General features: G+C 36.8%; 1 protein-coding gene across 1 annotated transcript in view; it reads left to right on the top strand.

The window, feature by feature from the left end:
* Positions 1 to 17,819, top strand: part of dpys (dihydropyrimidinase) — a 49,114-nt gene that overhangs the window by 14,706 nt on the left and 16,589 nt on the right. Inside the window, exons 4-7 of the mRNA XM_041245618.1 lie at positions 4,056 to 4,245; positions 4,989 to 5,145; positions 13,018 to 13,159; positions 16,714 to 16,856. Of these exons, the coding sequence (XP_041101552.1) occupies positions 4,056 to 4,245; positions 4,989 to 5,145; positions 13,018 to 13,159; positions 16,714 to 16,856 (632 nt within the window). The remainder of the gene's footprint in view (positions 1 to 4,055; positions 4,246 to 4,988; positions 5,146 to 13,017; positions 13,160 to 16,713; positions 16,857 to 17,819) is intronic.

Genomic DNA, 17,819 nt, shown 5'->3' with positions numbered 1-17,819 from the left:
CTGTACAATGCACTAGTAAGACCTCATCTTGAATATTGTGTTCAGTTCTGGTCACCTCGCTATAAAAAAGATATTGCTGCTCTAGAAAGAGTGCAAAGAAGAGCGACCAGAATTATTCCGGGCTTAAAAGGCATGTCATATGCAGACAGGCTAAAAGAATTGAATCTGTTCAGTCTTGAACAAAGAAGACTACGTGGCGACCTAATTCAAGCATTCAAAAATTCTAAAAGGTATTGACAGTGTCGACCCAAGGGACTTTTTCAGCCTGAAAAAAGAAACAAGGACCAGGGGTCACAAATGGAGTTTAGAAAAAGGGGCATTCAGAACAGAAAATAGGAGACACTTTTTTACACAGAGAATTGTGAGGGTCTGGAATCAACTCCCGTAATGTTGTTGAAGCTGACACCCTGGGATCCGTCAAGAAGCTGCTTGATGAGATTTTGGGATTAATAAGCTACTAACAACCAAACGAGCAAGATGGGCCGAATGGCCTCCTCTCGTTTGTAAACTTTCTTATGTTCTTATGTTCTTATGATATAAGTGGCTGCCCGAAATAACCGTGTACAATGCAAGTGGTGGATACTGTGTGTGTGTGTGTGTGTGTGTGGGTTTTATATATAATAATATTATATATTATATATTATATATATATAATATATATATATATATATATATATATATATATATATATATATATATATTGTGAGATAGCAGGGAGGGGGTTAAAATCCCTCCCTGCTAAAACCATGTGAGAATGCACACTTGGGTGTTATGGGTTTAATTGATTCATTGTTTTATTGTTTAGTTATCCCCTGCACCTGGTGGTAATTGTAAATTAGAGCCAGGTGCAGGGTATTTAAGAGAGGCAGCCAGCCTGCTCAAGGCTGCTGCTGAGAGAAGAGCCTGACTCTGTGTGTGAGCAGTCGTATTCAAAATAAGGTATTGTGTGAAGCCTGTGAAAGATTTATGTTCGGGTCAGGTAAATGGCCTAGATGTCCTGTGTGTTAGTTAGGGATCTGCTGGTGTTTAGTTAGTGCTCCGAGTAGGAGCTAGGTGTTTGTTTGTTTTTATTTCATTTGTTTATTATAAGTGCGCGTGAGCGCTGTTTCAGTTCAATCCTGTGTGTTGGGTCGTGACTTCGAAGGGAGAAGAACCCGTGAGCGCCTGTGTGGCGATCCAAAAGGTGACTATTTACCTATATATATATATATATATATATATATATATATATATATATATATATATATATATATATATATATATATATATATATATATATATATATATATATAAAACCCTGTATGGTGTAAGTGGTGAATACTGTACATATTTTAACCTTTGGATGAGCCAACTTGCATTCCCATGTAATGACTACATGTTGTTTTAACAAAGTCCATAGAGGAAAATATTGAATATCATGATTCTAGTACAGCTGTGTACAGTTTAGGGTTTACTTTGTACTGGCATTGACCTGTACAGGTACAGTTCATGGATTAATTTATGTAGTCAAACATCTATGGATCAAATGACCTTTCAGGCTGAAGAGCCCTCTCGCCCCAACTGAGGTACGCATGCACACAGTTATTGAACAGAGAAGAGAATGTTGTGCTGAGGCTGAATGTTTTATGAATTAAAATAAAGCGGAATTGGCTCTGACTATTTACTAAGCTAAAAAGTCACATAGCACAGTTATTTAAGATTAATACTGTCATGCTACCCTTACTGAATTATTTTTGTTTATCAAATAGTGGGGACTCTCAGTGGTGGCACTCCATTTGAAACTGAGTTACATTTTTAAAAGAATTAAAGCTAGCAAATTAAAGTAAATCTCTAGTTGTTTTATAGTATAATGATCCAATGAAAGTATGGTTAATGATAAATTAGCTTCCCAGTTGATGGTTAATATGCTTAGTCTGGACTATAATCAATCTGATTGCCCAACTCATAGAGCCGGACATAGTCTGGGTTTAATCTTTTCAGCACAAATCCCGGTCTCTATTTTGGATATCATTCATTTAGCTTTAATATTAAAGCTTTTATCCATAGTCATCATGCTAATGAAGAAAAAAATCTAATTAGACCTAAGAAACCATTAACTGCAGAGAACATGACACCATTTTTGCAGAAGGAACTGAGGGCTGTTGATTTCACAGTGCAGCTTGCAGAGTTAGTTTGTTTGTATAACTCTTCACTTAACAACGTTCTTGATTCAGTGACTCCCAAAAATTGATTCGTCTCAAGCGTCTGCCCCCTAAACCCTGGTTCACACAAAACCTGATTATTTTTAGAAGACAAGTACGATCGGCTGAGCGCCATTGACATAAAACAAATCTATTAGCTGACAAAATCGCTCTCAAATTGATCAGGAAACAATATCGCCAAGCAATCTGAGGCTAAGAAATCCTATCTAGCGACTAGGATTGAAACTGTTAAGAATCGACCTGGGGAATTATTCAGGTGGTTGGTCAATTGTCCAACCCTCAATCCACCAAGCAGGTTCTCACTAACTCAGTGGTAACTTGTCATGCCTTTCTTTAATTTTTTGACAATAAAATACAAGCTGTTAATGTCCATTTCCAACACCTGTGTTCAAGCCCCCTCTGGTTTTCAGGTGAGAGCTCCACAGTCTCACTCGCTGCATGAGTTCAGCCAAGTTACTTTGTCTGAGCTCACAGCAACCCTTACTAAGATGATACCTACTTTCTGTGACATCGACCCACGTCCTTCAGTACTGATCAAATAGAGCTGTTCAATTCTTGGGCCTATTCTGCAAAAAATCATTAATCAGTTTTTTCAGGGCTCCTTCCCTCAGAACGTGAAACTTCAGTCAGTTTCCCCATTGTTAAAAAAAGCTAATCTGGATCATAATGCATTTAAGAATTATTGAAAAACATGCTGCTCAGCAGCTGCAAGAACATTTGTCTTCCTGTCTAGTCATTGACACTAATCAGTCTGGATTCTGACCCTTCGATAGTACTGAGACGGCTACCTTGTGTGTTGTAGATGAGTTACTCGGCGTGCTAGATAAAGGGGGTTCGGCCATTTTAATCCTGTTAGACCTCTCTGCGGCCTTTGACACAATAGACCACAGTCTTTAATTGCAGAGGGTGGAGCAGGATATGGGCATCGGCGTCACCGCACTTGACTGGATCAGGCAGTTTCTGACTGATCGCTCCCAAAAATAACAGCTCGACTCTTGATTGGTCGATCCTGTCGGCATCCAACTTCCCAAATTTTACTGGATTTACATTGGCTCACAATTGAGCTTCGTGCACAATTCAAATTCCTGTGCTTAATTCACAAAGCAGTTTATCTGCAACTGCCTCACTGTCAGACTGGGAAACTGCAGGTTTATAACCCTATTAGGAGTCTGAGGTCCTTGCACACCAGTGTATCAGCTACATTTTAAACAAATGTTTTGGAGCTTGTTCTTTTTCGGTCCGTGGTAAACAGATTTAGAATGCTCTGCCTGTAGAACTTACCGCTGAAATTTTCCCTTTTAAGAAGAAACTAAAAACATTCTTATTTCGCAGGTTAAGCTAATTCAATTGGGAAAATGTATTGTCCGATGTTTTAACACTGATACTTTAAGGTGTGTGCTTTTTTTTTTTATATTCTTGCCCTGTACAGTGCTCCCTACCGTTCTTTAATCATGTCTCATCCTTCAGAGATGTTCTTTGAGTTGTGGCTGGAAAATTGTTTTATACTACAAAAGTACAGTTATTAATTTTTTATTATGTAAAATGTTTTAATTTATGTTTATAATTTTTTTTTATATAAAGGCGTTTCTATGTTGCAATGTTATACCAGGTGCCTCCCTGGGTCACTCTTATAAACAAGATACTTTACATTTAACACTGTGAAGATTTATTTTCTCATTGTAAAGTCAGTATGAGGCCTGCTGAATCTGTAGTCAGCAGCAGGTGGCACCATAAACACATTATATCAGTATAAAGGACCTTGTGGGTGTGATGCTCATTTGCCTTTTCATGCAGTTAAGACAGCATTGTGACACAGGAAAGTACAAGTTTAATCTTTTGCAAACATTTGTTTAGGGTGCCAAGAAAATGCTGGCTATGGGGATCACTGGACCAGAAGGACATGAGCTGTGTCGCCCTGAAGAAGTAGAGGCAGAAGCTACCCAGCGAGCCATTACCATAGCACATTCTGTCAACTGTCCGCTCTACGTGGTTCATGTAATGAGCAAGTCTGCAGCTAAAGTAGTTGCTAATTCACGTAGAGAAGGTGTGCTTTCTGGATGCTTCTTTTAAAGAGTATATGGTGTTTCATTTTGTTTATCAGCTCAAAGTGAACCACAGATAAAAATATTTAAAGAATGACCAGAACTGCTGTTTATAATAAAGTTGAAAGCAATACATATACAAGCCATTGTGCCACACATCTTTGGGGTCAACCAATTTACTCTGGGTTCATGTGGCCCCTAAACCAGTGTGTCACTGTTTAATCTAAAATGTAATATTGTTTAGCTGTGATTTTACTTCTAACAACACACAACTGTGAATAATGAAATTAAATCAAGTTCAGAATTAAGTGCTGAAGGATCCTCTTATTTGCCAGTGTTTTGCCAACTATTGAATGAACACCAAATTGATTAAATGACTGAAAACATTTCTTTCAAATACGGTTCTAAATTCTTCCAAATTATTTAAAAGCTGATTTATAAATTAGGTCTTTAATATGCGTTCATGTATTTTGTGTGGTTTTGTGATCCAGTTTTTGATACTAAAAGGTTTGTTAATGCATCTCATGGCACTGGCAATATGAAATAAAAAATTAACCCAGTTCAGGGCATCATTAATTGCAGATAGTTAACAAATTAAATGTTACTAGCCAAAGGACAGAACAGCAGCAGTAATGGTACTAACTAATATGTCTATTAAATATATTCGTAAATACCTAACAGTTGATTAAAGGAAAAGGATGTCCTTTAAAATGTCCCAGATACTGATGTTGTGATGTTTTTACAGGTAAGGTTGTATTTGGCGAGCCCATTGCTGCAGGCCTTGGAACAGATGGCACTCATTACTGGAATAAAGACTGGTCTCATGCAGCAAAGTTCGTCATGGGACCACCACTGAGGCCAGACCCCTCCACACCCGGATACCTCATGGACCTACTAGCCAAGTTAGTGTCTAGAGATCCTCTATAAGAACTAGTAGCTAACAGGGAACTCCATAAGAGAAATAGTAATCCTAATGTTACATTTATCCAAATGTAAACATACATAGATATAATCCAGTGCTGGCAATGGAACGTGAAACAAGCAATGTCATTGGTCGAGCAAGATTCCAGCTGTCCATATATTGGATGGATATGGACAGCTGGAGCCTCATCACATTATTAGAAATCACTGCGCTGCCTCACAGAATTTAAAGTGCTGGTACCATCTTGTTTACAGTTACAGAGGTACAGAAAAAAATACAAAAAATACTAAAACATTTTTCTGTCTTTATACTCACTCACTCCGACTTTGTCACTTCAAATAATATATTTTTAGCAGTTTGTAAACACTAAAGAAAAACACAAAAGACACTTTAGCTCATTATCCACCTCTCTCTGACACAGACCTTGAACAAGTTACTGAAATCCGAGAATTCCTCACGTCTGTTCTGCTCAAACGTGTCTGCACCAAGTGACAGGGAAAAATAAAACTGTGCCATCTCAGCTCTGCCCCCCTGGTGTATCTTTTCAATGGCAATGTTCACAATATAAAAAATAAAGATGCACTTTCTTTTGCATGTTTTAATCAAATTATGTTACTCAGCTTAACTTAGTGTATAGTTCAGCATTAGAAAAGGGACTACTTTATTGGCATAAGGATATTTCATTAAAAAAATGCTCTAAACATGATTTATGCTTTTTTTTTTCTTCAAATCCACTGTTTTACCTGGATTATAAATGCAATAAGGCCCTTCAGGGTGTCTGTATACATTGAATATACAGACTTATTGGGGGTTGCAATAAGGCCCAGAGGTGTCCATATATTCGACGTATATGGACACCCTGTTGAACCTTATTGTGCTGGGGAGACCGCACTGGGTTGATCCCCGGAGCCAGCATCGCAGCCGTTGTGTGTGCTGATGCACTGGGGAGGCAAAATAAGCTGATCCCTGGAGCCAGCATTACACTTCAGCAATCGACACCAGACAGAAGGATATCTACATCATCAGTTGAAAAATAACGCAAATGGATAGAGATGCAGATGGATCACATTAGTTTACTGTAAAGCTACGTCTTAGTTGGTGCTTATCTTGGTGAGAGCCGAGTTAAAATCAGCATGAAGTTTAACATCTACTCATGTAATGGAAATCATTATATATATATATATATATATATATATATATATATATATATATATATATATATATATATATACTGAGTGTACAAAACATTAGGAACACCTTCCTAATATTGAGTTGCACCCCCCCTTTGCCCTCAGAATAGCCTCAATTCATCTGGGCATGGACTCTACAAGGTGTTGAAAGTGTTCCACAGGGATGCTGGCCCATGTTGACTCCAATGCTTCCCACAGTTGTGTCAAGTTGGCTGGTAGATCTACTCCGAATAGCTTGTTCCATCTCATCCCACAGATGCTCAATTGGATTGAGATCTGGTGACTGGGCAGGCCACTGCAGTAAGCTGAATTCACTGTCATGTTCGTGGAACCATTCCTGGACAATCCTAGCCTTGTGTCATAGGGCATTATCCTGCTGAAAAAATCCATTAGCAGATGGATACACTGCTGCCATGAAGGGATGCACCTGATTGGCAATGATGTTCAGATATCCTGTGCATTCAGACGTTGCTCCACCTTTATCAAGGGGCCCAATGTGTGCCATGAAAACACCCCACACCATCAGACCACCACCACCAGCCTGCAATGTTGACATGTGGCGTGATGGATGCATGTACTCATGTGGTTTTCTCCATACCCTACTCCTCCCATCAGTGTGAAACAGCAGGAACTGGGATTCATCAGACCAGGCAATGTTTTTTCCAATCCTTCAGTGTTTTCGTTCCTTAGCCCACTGCAACGGCAGTTTCTTGTGCTTTGCTGAAAGAAGTGGAACTCTGTTAGGTCGTCTGCTGCCATACCCTATTCGTGTCAAGGTACGACGAGTTGTGCATTCTTTTATGGGTCTTTCGGCACCAATGTTGTACTGGACTCTCGGTTGACCCTCTGTTGCTCTGCACAATTTGTGTCAGCCTCCTTTGGCTTCTTTCATCAATGAGCTGTTTTAGACCACTGGCCTGCAGTTGGCTGGATGTCCTTCAGGTGGTGGACCACCCTTGATACACATGGGAAACTGCTGAATGTGAAAAACCCAGTAGTGTTGCAGTTCTTGTCACACTCAAACCGGCGCACCTGGCACCTACTACTATACCCTGTTCAAAGGCACTTAAATCTTTTGTCTTGCCCATTTACCCTCTGAATGGCACACATACAAAATCCATGTCTCAATTGTGTCAAGGCTTACAAATCCTTCTTTAACTTGTCTTCCCTTCATCTACACTGAAGTGGATTTAACAGGTTACAGCAATAAGGGATCATAGCTTTCACCTGGATTCACCTCATCAGTCTATTTCATGGAAAGAGCAGGTGTTCCTAATGTTTTGTACACTCAGTGTGTGCACATATATATATATATATATAATATATATATATATATATATATATATATATATATATATATATATATAAAAATGTCTCTGTAGAGTTAAAAAAAAGTGTTACAGCAATGACATATAAACCATGTATACCCTGCTCTGACACTTGTAGAGACGAGGTTGGTCGCACACTCAAAAATCTCTTCTTTTAGACTTGACCTCTAATAATTATATGCATCAGATTCTTATTACATTTTGTTTTAAAATTTTTTTATTATTTATTAAAACAAAACAAAAAACCAACAATGTTTTGACACATTGTGTGCCTTCATCAGTTGTTGCAACGATTGTCAATAAAAAAAAAAAAACAGCTTTATCATATAGCATTCATTAATTGAAAATGGTTTCAGAATCAATTTTTCATCTATACAAAGTGTAATTATACAATAATTAAACTCAAACTCTGATATATTAAAATACAGCCATATATTCTGCTATACATTACAGATCATATTACATAGTTAACTTAAACAGTTATTCAACACTTCAAAAGCCATTGAAACGGGATTCTCAGCCCCGGCCACCTGAAGATTAAATTTGGCATATAAAGATTAATGATCTAATTTTTAAAAAATTTTATAGATATGGATTGAGATCTAATGTTTCATTAAGTCAATGTGGTTCCATAGATTGTAAAGTATAAATCTAGAATAACTATCTCCTGACTGGCAGATTAATTGTATTACCACCTCTCGTAGAAATTGAGACTTGAGACTGGCTTAATAATGTCTCGCTATCGCATAATCCATATTGTTATTTCATATTGCAGCCTTATGTTCTATTATATATATTTGTATGTTTATTTTTTGTCCTACATAAACTAAGCCACAAGGACATTTAAGCATATATACCACATGGGTTGTATCACAATTGATAACACCTTGTATCATGTATCTACAACCAGTGTGGGTGATTACAATATTGGTATTGTGCGTGTTAGAACAATACCAATATTCACACCGAATGTTCCCATGCACTGTTTTAGTAAGCCAGTTGTCATTAGATGGTATTAATTTATACATAGAAGCGATTAAGGCAATGTTTAATATTCTTGCCACGTCAAAAAAAAAAAAGAGGTAACAAAAGGTCAAAGTTGAGGATCACATTTTAATATACTCCAGTGTTTCCAGATTATTCTTTTTAATTTCATTGGAGATATAATTATACTCCGTGACAAAAGTTAATCTTTCTTGTGTAGTTGAATCATTAATCTTTATAGTTTCACAGGGACTTCCTTTTAATTCCTGCCGTGAAATGGCGCGTGACACTAGTTAGTTTCAGAAACAAAAATAAAGGCTGTGCCGTGCAAGACAGTCGCACAGCTGTGGGACACTTGGGTTCACCACGCACACGTTTATTGCAAACCTCCAGGAGGTACCAATGAGAACAAAGATACACAGAGACAATGAGGTACAGAGGCCTCACCACCAATCACCACAGTACAGTGAGAATTATATATTATATTTAGGACTTTTGTTTTTTATTAATTGCATGTTTATTTTTAGCTATTTTCAAGTTTTTATATAAATCATTTTTTTCGGGGCTTTCGCTTTTTATATACCATATGAATTTATTGTTTTCGGTTACTTTCCAAAATGCTTGGGGGTTTTTTTCTGTCACAATAGTTGTAACTCGACATAGTTGCACACTTAAGATGTACCTTCTTTCCTTTGCTGTCTTCCACAACTAAATCCTTATGGTCATGGACACCTTCTACTGCGTTTTTTGTGTGTAGCCATGTAGCCACAATTTATAATTCTGTTTTAAATCCTCCATATCATAACTAATATTAAAATTCTGCAAACAAGCCTCCATTCAGGTTTAAAGTATTCAGAACTAATCAATAATAGATACAAGTCAGGAAGGAACAAGCGGCATTGCCCAGCTGCACTGGGAAAGGTAGTTTGTTTTTGTTTTATGTGTTAGCTTTTCGTTTTTTAAGTGACCATTTCCAGTGTTTTTCTGGTGTTTATTATACATCGATTTCATTGTTTTTGTATTGGTGGTGTTTTATCGGGTTTTATCAGATAAAACTGAAAATCAAAGCGCTAATTATATTATTTTAGTAATTTATATTGTATGTATTATTGTGCATGTGTATAAATGTGTATTATGAAAGCATTGTAGCATGCAATGTATATTTGTTTTAAAGTTGTAATAATAAAATACCTTATTTGAATTCAAGTCATGCAGAACCCTCCTCTATCAGAATAATCAGACTAGACAACATTTCTAGTGAATACAAAGGAACAGTTTTATTTGAATTAAAACTAAATAAATGAAAAATGAAAGGTGCAACAACTAAACTAATACAGAAAGGAAGAATGAACTAAACTAAACAGTACAGAAAAGAAAATCTAAACAGACACCCTACTCCTGCTGGTTGATTAGCAATCCAACGCAATCTATGAGAGATTCCCTTAAGGTTACAACTGCATTCCTGACAGCTATTTAAGACAAAGGTTAGTCTTAACAGGGGTATCGTTAGTAACACAAATATTTACTTTTGTTAATATTTGATAATCAGCATCGTTAAATCAGTCTTATATATATGTTTTGGTTCAAAAGGCAATTCTCCCTCTTGCGAGATAAAGACGCTCTCTGCGTCCAGACAACTTATCAAGAATTATCTATTACCGGGACAGCTAAATTTGGATTCTACAATAATTCTTCAACAATACAGTTGCTCAAAAGCTCTCCTGCTGGTAGGTTCCGGGTTCTGCTTTCCTCACATTTACGGATACGAAAGATTTCTCTTTGCAAAAACAAGGGTCATTAACTATTTAGTTATTCCACTGAAACAGCAATTCCTCCACCAATATGTGCACTCTTCGTCCGGTCATGTGTGTGATATTCCACCGGAAACTCTGGCACTGCTAGCTTAATAAATTGATTATATTTAAATTTATGTTGACTTCAAATGTTCATCCAACTCTTTATCCGGTGATCAATCGGGGCTACGTCAGAGATTTGATTACAAATACTTTCAGGATTTTAGACGTCTCACGCAGCGGACTCCCACACCAAGTCACACACTAGAGTAGTTATCTTATATCAGAGTTTCTGAAAACGGTATCTCTCTTCAAGCCAGTCACAGGCTGGGTCTTCAGATTGTCAGAAGTGTGTCAAGAGCCTTGGATTTCGTGTTGGTCCGCTGTTTCTCCCCTGCCAGCTAGAGATGGACTGTTTTCTGTCCTAGGTGTCAAAGCACCCAAAACTGTCTGGCTTGTACCCTCTGCAGGATACTGCTCACACCAAAAGACTCATTCAGCTGATGGGGAGATAAGCTACTTGTCCAGTATTTAGTTTACGACTCTTTAAAAGCATTCTTTGTCAGTGGGGGAGTTTGTGACCAGAAACAAAGTAGACACAGAGAATGGCTTAGGACCCCACTTTGTATATTTTAATTCTGTTAATTTCATACACAGAATGTTATTATAACCCACTCTGACATTACAGCATATTTTAAACATAACATTAACGTATAAACCTGTATGCTAGGGGTACTCCGACAGTTGATAGGCCTGGAAGGGGGTATGTGACAATCAATGGTTTGGGAATTGCTGTAGTAGATTATATGGGGGCATTACAGCTATGGCCAAAAGTTTTGCATCACACCAGAGAATTAACCATTTTTGCTTAAAAGTCAAACAAAACCTGTTAAATAATGTTACGCTAACATATTGAATTACATATCATTTTGTAGTTTTCCAAAAATTGAAAAATGTGACATTAACATGATCTACTGTAGCAGTACTACTGTTGTAGTTTCCGGTAGACTTTTTTAGATTGCATGGTGTTAAATAAAATAATGTTCATATAGTTTTTTTTTTTCTTCTTTTAATTAGGTCTCCTCCCTAACATTCTAGGTGATGCAAAACATTATTCGAGTACATAGCCTACAGTGTGTTACTGACAACTACTGTGCTGTACCATTCCATTTGTCTACAATATTGTAAGCAAAGTCAGTCGCGTAGTGCATACCACTCATGTGTGCCCGGGTGTGGACTAGCGGCATCGCACCATAAAAATGCCCAGTGGTGCCACGCCGTGCCTGTCTGTTCCGGAGTTAAGCCCATATGTCCTTTGATTTCAGTTCTACTAAAAGTGGTATCAATGAAGTTCTTATTATAACTCCTAGATCGAAAGCAAGCCTGCATGTCTTTAGCTTTTATTTGAAAGTCAGACGTATCACTACGTATTCTTTTTAGCCATACAAATTAACCATATGGTATATTTTAGATCAAATGTTTTGGATGATTACTGTCTGCATGCAAAATTATATTTCTATAATACATACTATAGTATTCCTTTTCCTAGTTATTAATATTTTATTACTGCTGTCTCAATCAGCTGTTGCCATTATGCAGTTGTCAACAGCTGCACATCGTAATTGAAGATATTTTCTAAAAAAAAACAAATGAAATACATCTGTAACTGTACACAGACAATCAATAACAAACTGCTTTCTGATTTCTCGGCTTTAGACAACTTGCTTGCTGCTCTATTTACAGTTTCTTCTCACAGCAGTTCATAATGGCTAATGCTGCTTTCTGTGTTGCCATTTTGGCCACATAACATTTTCCAGACATTGACGTGTTTGTGGACATGCTGGTTGATAAATTTTAAATAAAATACAAACAGGAAGTGTTGACCCAAATGAAGTGTATTGCCACTGTTTATGTAGATGAATCCCCTTTTTTCTCAAAAAAAAAAAAACCTGCACACACTCACAGACATAAATATTGCATGATTTTTCAATTATGTGTCATAGCTCTCATGAGATATGAAAAAGGATTTTACCATAGTCCGGTGTACTTCAGTGGTCAGACATTAGATTAATTTATAAAGAACAGGACACTCTTCTTTATAGCTGAATACATGGGTCTGGGAGATGACTAGTCATAGAGCGCACCACCAATACGTTTATTGTAAGCATCGCTTATTAAACATCCTTATGGGAGCTTGAAAAGACCAAACTCTTCAAGAAACTGGCTTCATACTTTGTACTCAACTATATTCTGTAATTCTCTTGATCAAGTCAATTACAGTTGATGTCCAGATACAGATCAACTTTTCATGTTGATATTTTGATATTCCTTTCCCAGATTACGCCACCGGGTTGCTTTGTATTTGTTCACACAAAAAAAAAAAAAAAAAAACATTTCTAGTTTACACTGCCCCCCTAATGTCCTTTTAACTTGACCCAGGAAGTAGTTTACTTTGCTACGTCCTGGCGAACCTAAAACAAATGTACAATTTCACTGTTTAAAATATTATTTAAAAATATGAACATTAGAGATGTTTTCTTATTTTTGCTCGTTTCAGTGATGATCTCAATGTGACTGGAACTGACAACTGCACCTTCAGTACCTGCCAGAAAGCTCTGGGAAAGGATGACTTCACCAAAATTCCTAATGGAGTGAATGGAGTGGAAGACCGGATGTCTGTTATATGGGAGAAGGGAGTGGTAAGTAACTGTCAAGGAGAAAGGGTATAGATTGTCTTAAAAAACAATATACTGGTGTAATGTCTATCACATATTTTTAAAGGCATTGCAAAGTTTCTACTTGTAACTTCTGAGCATTGCATTGCATTGCATTGCATTGTAAATGGATTTCAAAACAGGGATTCGAAACGGAACTGGAATGATAAACGAAAGAAACACGACATTTTTCATGGAACAGAAACAAAAAATGAAACAAAATGAATTGATTACGTTCTAGAACGAAAACGGAATTCAAGATTTTGTTTATTGGTTAATAGTTTTTTTTTCGTTCCCTTTAGCCTGTTCTCGCTGTCTCTTTCCATTGTTTTCAAACATACAAAAATTTGAAAAAAGCGATCTACCCATGGTCTTAAATCCCTGTGGTCAACGACAAGCATTACATCACAGCCAGCTAGTGAAATTCAACATTACATTTTGCTTGCATTTTCAGCCAGTGAATCAAATAGCCCTATATTTGCCTTCAGTTCAGGCCTCCACCTTGCAGTCAGGTACATGCTGGATCCACGTTACATGATCAGTCTTGTATTCACTCAGAATAAACAGGTACTGTTATTAACTTAAGTTATGTACAAAGAAAATAAGCTGTAAAAGAATGTGTGGTAAGTGAAATGCTAGTTATATTCCTGGATATTAATAACAGTTAAGACATTTTACCATTGACTTCAGACAACTGCATTGTTTATTGTATAACTAATTTATTTAGTTGTATTCAGTCATTTAACGATTCACGATTTAATTGTTCAGTGTTTCACACTCTCACGAGCACCCAAACCAGACACACGCTGCTGGACACACTCACGAGCACCCAAACCAGACACACGCTGCTGGACACTCTCACGAGCACCCAAACCAGACACACCCTGCTGGACACTCTCACGAGCACCCAAACCAGACACACCCTGCTGGACACTCTCACGAGCACCCAAACCAGAGTCGAAATTTCTGTTACAGCACCACTGGACGCTCTCACAGCACCCAGTCCCAGTCCACATCTCAGTCAGCAACACAGGAAACAATACAGGATTTAAAAACATGACAGAGACAAGAGATGTTTGTCACAAAAAATGTTTTTTTGGTATTAACTTTCAAATATATGGCAGATGTGTAGAGCCCTGTTAAAAACACCACAAATTTGTAAGATGGAACAGAACAGAGAGAAAAAAGTGACATATTTGATGGAGCCATGATCTCGATTAGCTGCATTGTTACGTTGAATGTAAGGACGGTAACCCATCGAGATTGTTGGGAAATGTCGCTGTTTTGAAATGTTTACAAAATTGTAAACTCAAACTGAGGCAAAAGAAAGTTGCAACGGAGAAAAGAAAAGGCTACAACATATGCATTGTTACTTCTGTAGACAGGAAGTAAGTGGATTTATGATACAGACAGATAACTTGTCACACTGTTTTCCCTTTGAGAGCCAGGTTATCTAGATTTTACTATTTCATGCCTTTTTGTTTAATTTGAGAAACTAAAAACACCTTTATACCAATAAAATAGCATACTTAGCTAAAAAAACAATTGAACCGGAATTAACCGGTATTTCATTTTGTTTGAACCGGAACGGAATGATATCAGCCGTTCAGAACTTTCGGAACTGGAGCCGAAAATTGGTTCAGATTGAGCCGAACCGGAACGGAAACAAATCTGGTTTGAATCCTTGTTTCAAAGCATTAGTATTTCCTTATATCATGTCTGCATATAGAAACACAAAAAAGGAAGACGTTAACACATTATGATGATATTTCCTTTTTTGGACAATTGTCATTGTGAAAGTTTCTTTGTTATATCAGTTCATGTGACACCATGGGACATATTTTCAAAGAATTTACTGAAGTCTAATTAACTTCACATTAATATTACAAAATGAAAAGCAAGTTCAGAGTATTTAAGATACTTTTAATGACACCACTTAAAGAGTAAGTAGCTTCAAAGGGATTTGAATGGCTCTTTTACATGCCCCTTACTGTTTTATGGCGTTTGCATTCTACTGAGTTCTGGGTTTTGTTGCTCCAATATCGAGTTATCATTGTTCTCCTTTACCTGGAGCTTGCTTTGAGCTTATACTATAAAGGAAATTAAATGTACATGGATGCTGTATTTATATATTAAAAGTCACGTCTCCATTCTAATAATAATAATAATAATAATAAACTTTATTTTATATAGAGCCTTTAAAAGCAACATCTCAAAGCACTTTGCAAACAAAACAGAAAATAAAATGCCTTTTTATAAAAGTAGGGCTTTAACCTAGATTTAGATGTGGCAGAGTCCCTGATCTCTTTAGGAATGGTGTTCCCAAGTTTTGGGGCATAACAACAAAAAGTCCTGTCGCCCATAGAACGCAGGCGAACAGAGGGAACACATAACAATCCAGATCAGTTGAGCGCAGGTTGCGTGAAGGATAACAGATCAGATAAACACTGTGGAGCCAAACCACGTAAAGCCTTAAAAGTAAGAAGCAAAATTTTAAAATCAACATGAAACCTGACAGGCAGGCAACCAGTGCAGGGACTCTAGAACAGGAGTGATATGATCCCTTGCACATGACCATTGGAACCTATTATCAGCAATTACACTTCTAATTTCTCTGAAAGTGTAGGTCTCTCACTCGGTGACAAAGCATTCTAAACGTTTAAACCACGACACGTTCTATAAAAACAGATTAAATACGTTAATATCATGTTCCATCTGTTTTTATTTAGATTCAGTGACTTGTTAATATGACTTGTTAATATGTTTATATGTGTTTGGTGGCTACCTCTAATTGCGTTGAGAGTGTACTTTCTCTTCACTCTTTGTATGACAGAGCCGACTCGCTTCACTCATAGCAAAGAGTGTGTGAGAAATACATTCGCAACTTGATTAGCAGCAGCAAAATAACACTTATAAACATACATTAAAAGTCACTTACCCATTAGAAAATATTCATAGCAATACACTTTCAAATCTCTTAAGTGTGGTCACGTGAGCAAAAATAATTCTTAACATACAATTTCTTACTGGTAAAACAATTCTCAACTGTAAAGTGGAAATGTAATGAATTCATAACTCTAGCAACTTTGCGACTTACGTCAAGAACAGCTTTTCTGTAGGAAATAGATTAATGAAAAAAAACTCAAAGAATGCACAAGGCAGTTAAAATAACCCTAGAACAAGTATAAAGATGTAACACAGCAGGTGAAACGACAGAAACTGGGTGCCACTCAGGACCTGACAACATTTTATTCAACAACCAACATAAAAAATAATTGCAAAAACGACATTTTGAATTTCTACTTGCGACCATTAGAGTTGATTGGTAAAGGGTCAAATGGTCAGTCTTGGAGACCAATTTAATAGTAGAATGGTATCTGATCTGGGATTTATTTGAAGCATATCGTTGAGAGAACACAGTATCTGCACACACATGAAGCATTGACCTTTTGGCACAGCAATTATATGTGGAAACATCACATAATTCATGGTTAAGATTTTTAAACTGTCAGTATTATGTGCTTTATTTTTTTTCGCAGTACAGCGGAAAAATGGATGAAAATCGATTTGTAGCTGTCACCAGCACCAACGCAGCAAAGATTTTTAACCTTTATCCCAGGAAGGGAACAATTACCAAAGGCTCGGATGCAGATATTGTTGTGTGGGACCCCATTGCTACAAGGTATGGACTTCAGCATTTAAAAGTGGTTTTGATGACTAAACTCAGCTTGGTATGTATGTTGCTGAGCATGCTGAATCAGAGTTAGTGTTTTTCAATAAAAACAAAAACAAAACCAAACAAAAAAAATTAAACCACTCAACTGAACAGTGTCACACCGTGCCCCTTAATGACATTTTCACTTTATTTTTGTTGATAATTCATCATTCATTACACTTTTTTTTTTTTTTAAGCAGTGCCAACTTTTTCAAGGTCTTCCTGCCAAAATGCAATTTAAAAAAAAAAAAAAAGTACATTTGAAAATGTTTTAAAGGCACTTGAGTTATTTTTATTTTTTTCCTTTCATAACAATTTATCAAGTTACATTTTGGCTTAAATGTCTTGTTACATTTGCTCTACAATATATTATTTTAATTCTTGAATTTATTTGAACTAATAAATGTTGAACAGCAGAGGGAGGCATTGCCCTGAAAACAAGTATACTGCAGGTTTGGCAAAATAATCATAGGCATCTTAACATTCATATATAAAACAAAGATCAACATGATAACGACCGTGAATACTTGGAAAGCATGTTTGGACACTTATTGATTCAAATGTCCAGGCAAAGTCTGATTGCATTCAAGATAAAACCAGTCACAAGCTCATTAATATGTGGGTTACCAAAGAGTCAAGCTTGTTTGCACAAACAGGTATTATAGGGAATGTATAACCTTGCCAGGGACATGCATCTTCCACAGGGGATAATAAGATATCGCTTGTCTATAATAAGAAGACCCTTCACCTATGATAATAATAATACTCTTAATCATAATAATAATACACATTTTCTTTCATGTATTATCTTTGTCATTTTTTAGAACATATTCTATTATACCATTTTAAATTGGGACAAATCACAGTGCAAATGCTTCACTTCTATAAAGAATGAATTTTAGTACAGGGAAGAGTAACAATTCAACGTGC

This window comes from Polyodon spathula, chromosome 3 (genome assembly GCF_017654505.1).
Source record: "Polyodon spathula isolate WHYD16114869_AA chromosome 3, ASM1765450v1, whole genome shotgun sequence".
Lineage (NCBI taxonomy): Eukaryota > Metazoa > Chordata > Actinopteri > Acipenseriformes > Polyodontidae > Polyodon > Polyodon spathula.
Note: the sequence above shows the minus strand (reverse complement) of the source record. Positions and strands in the feature narration are given on the sequence as shown.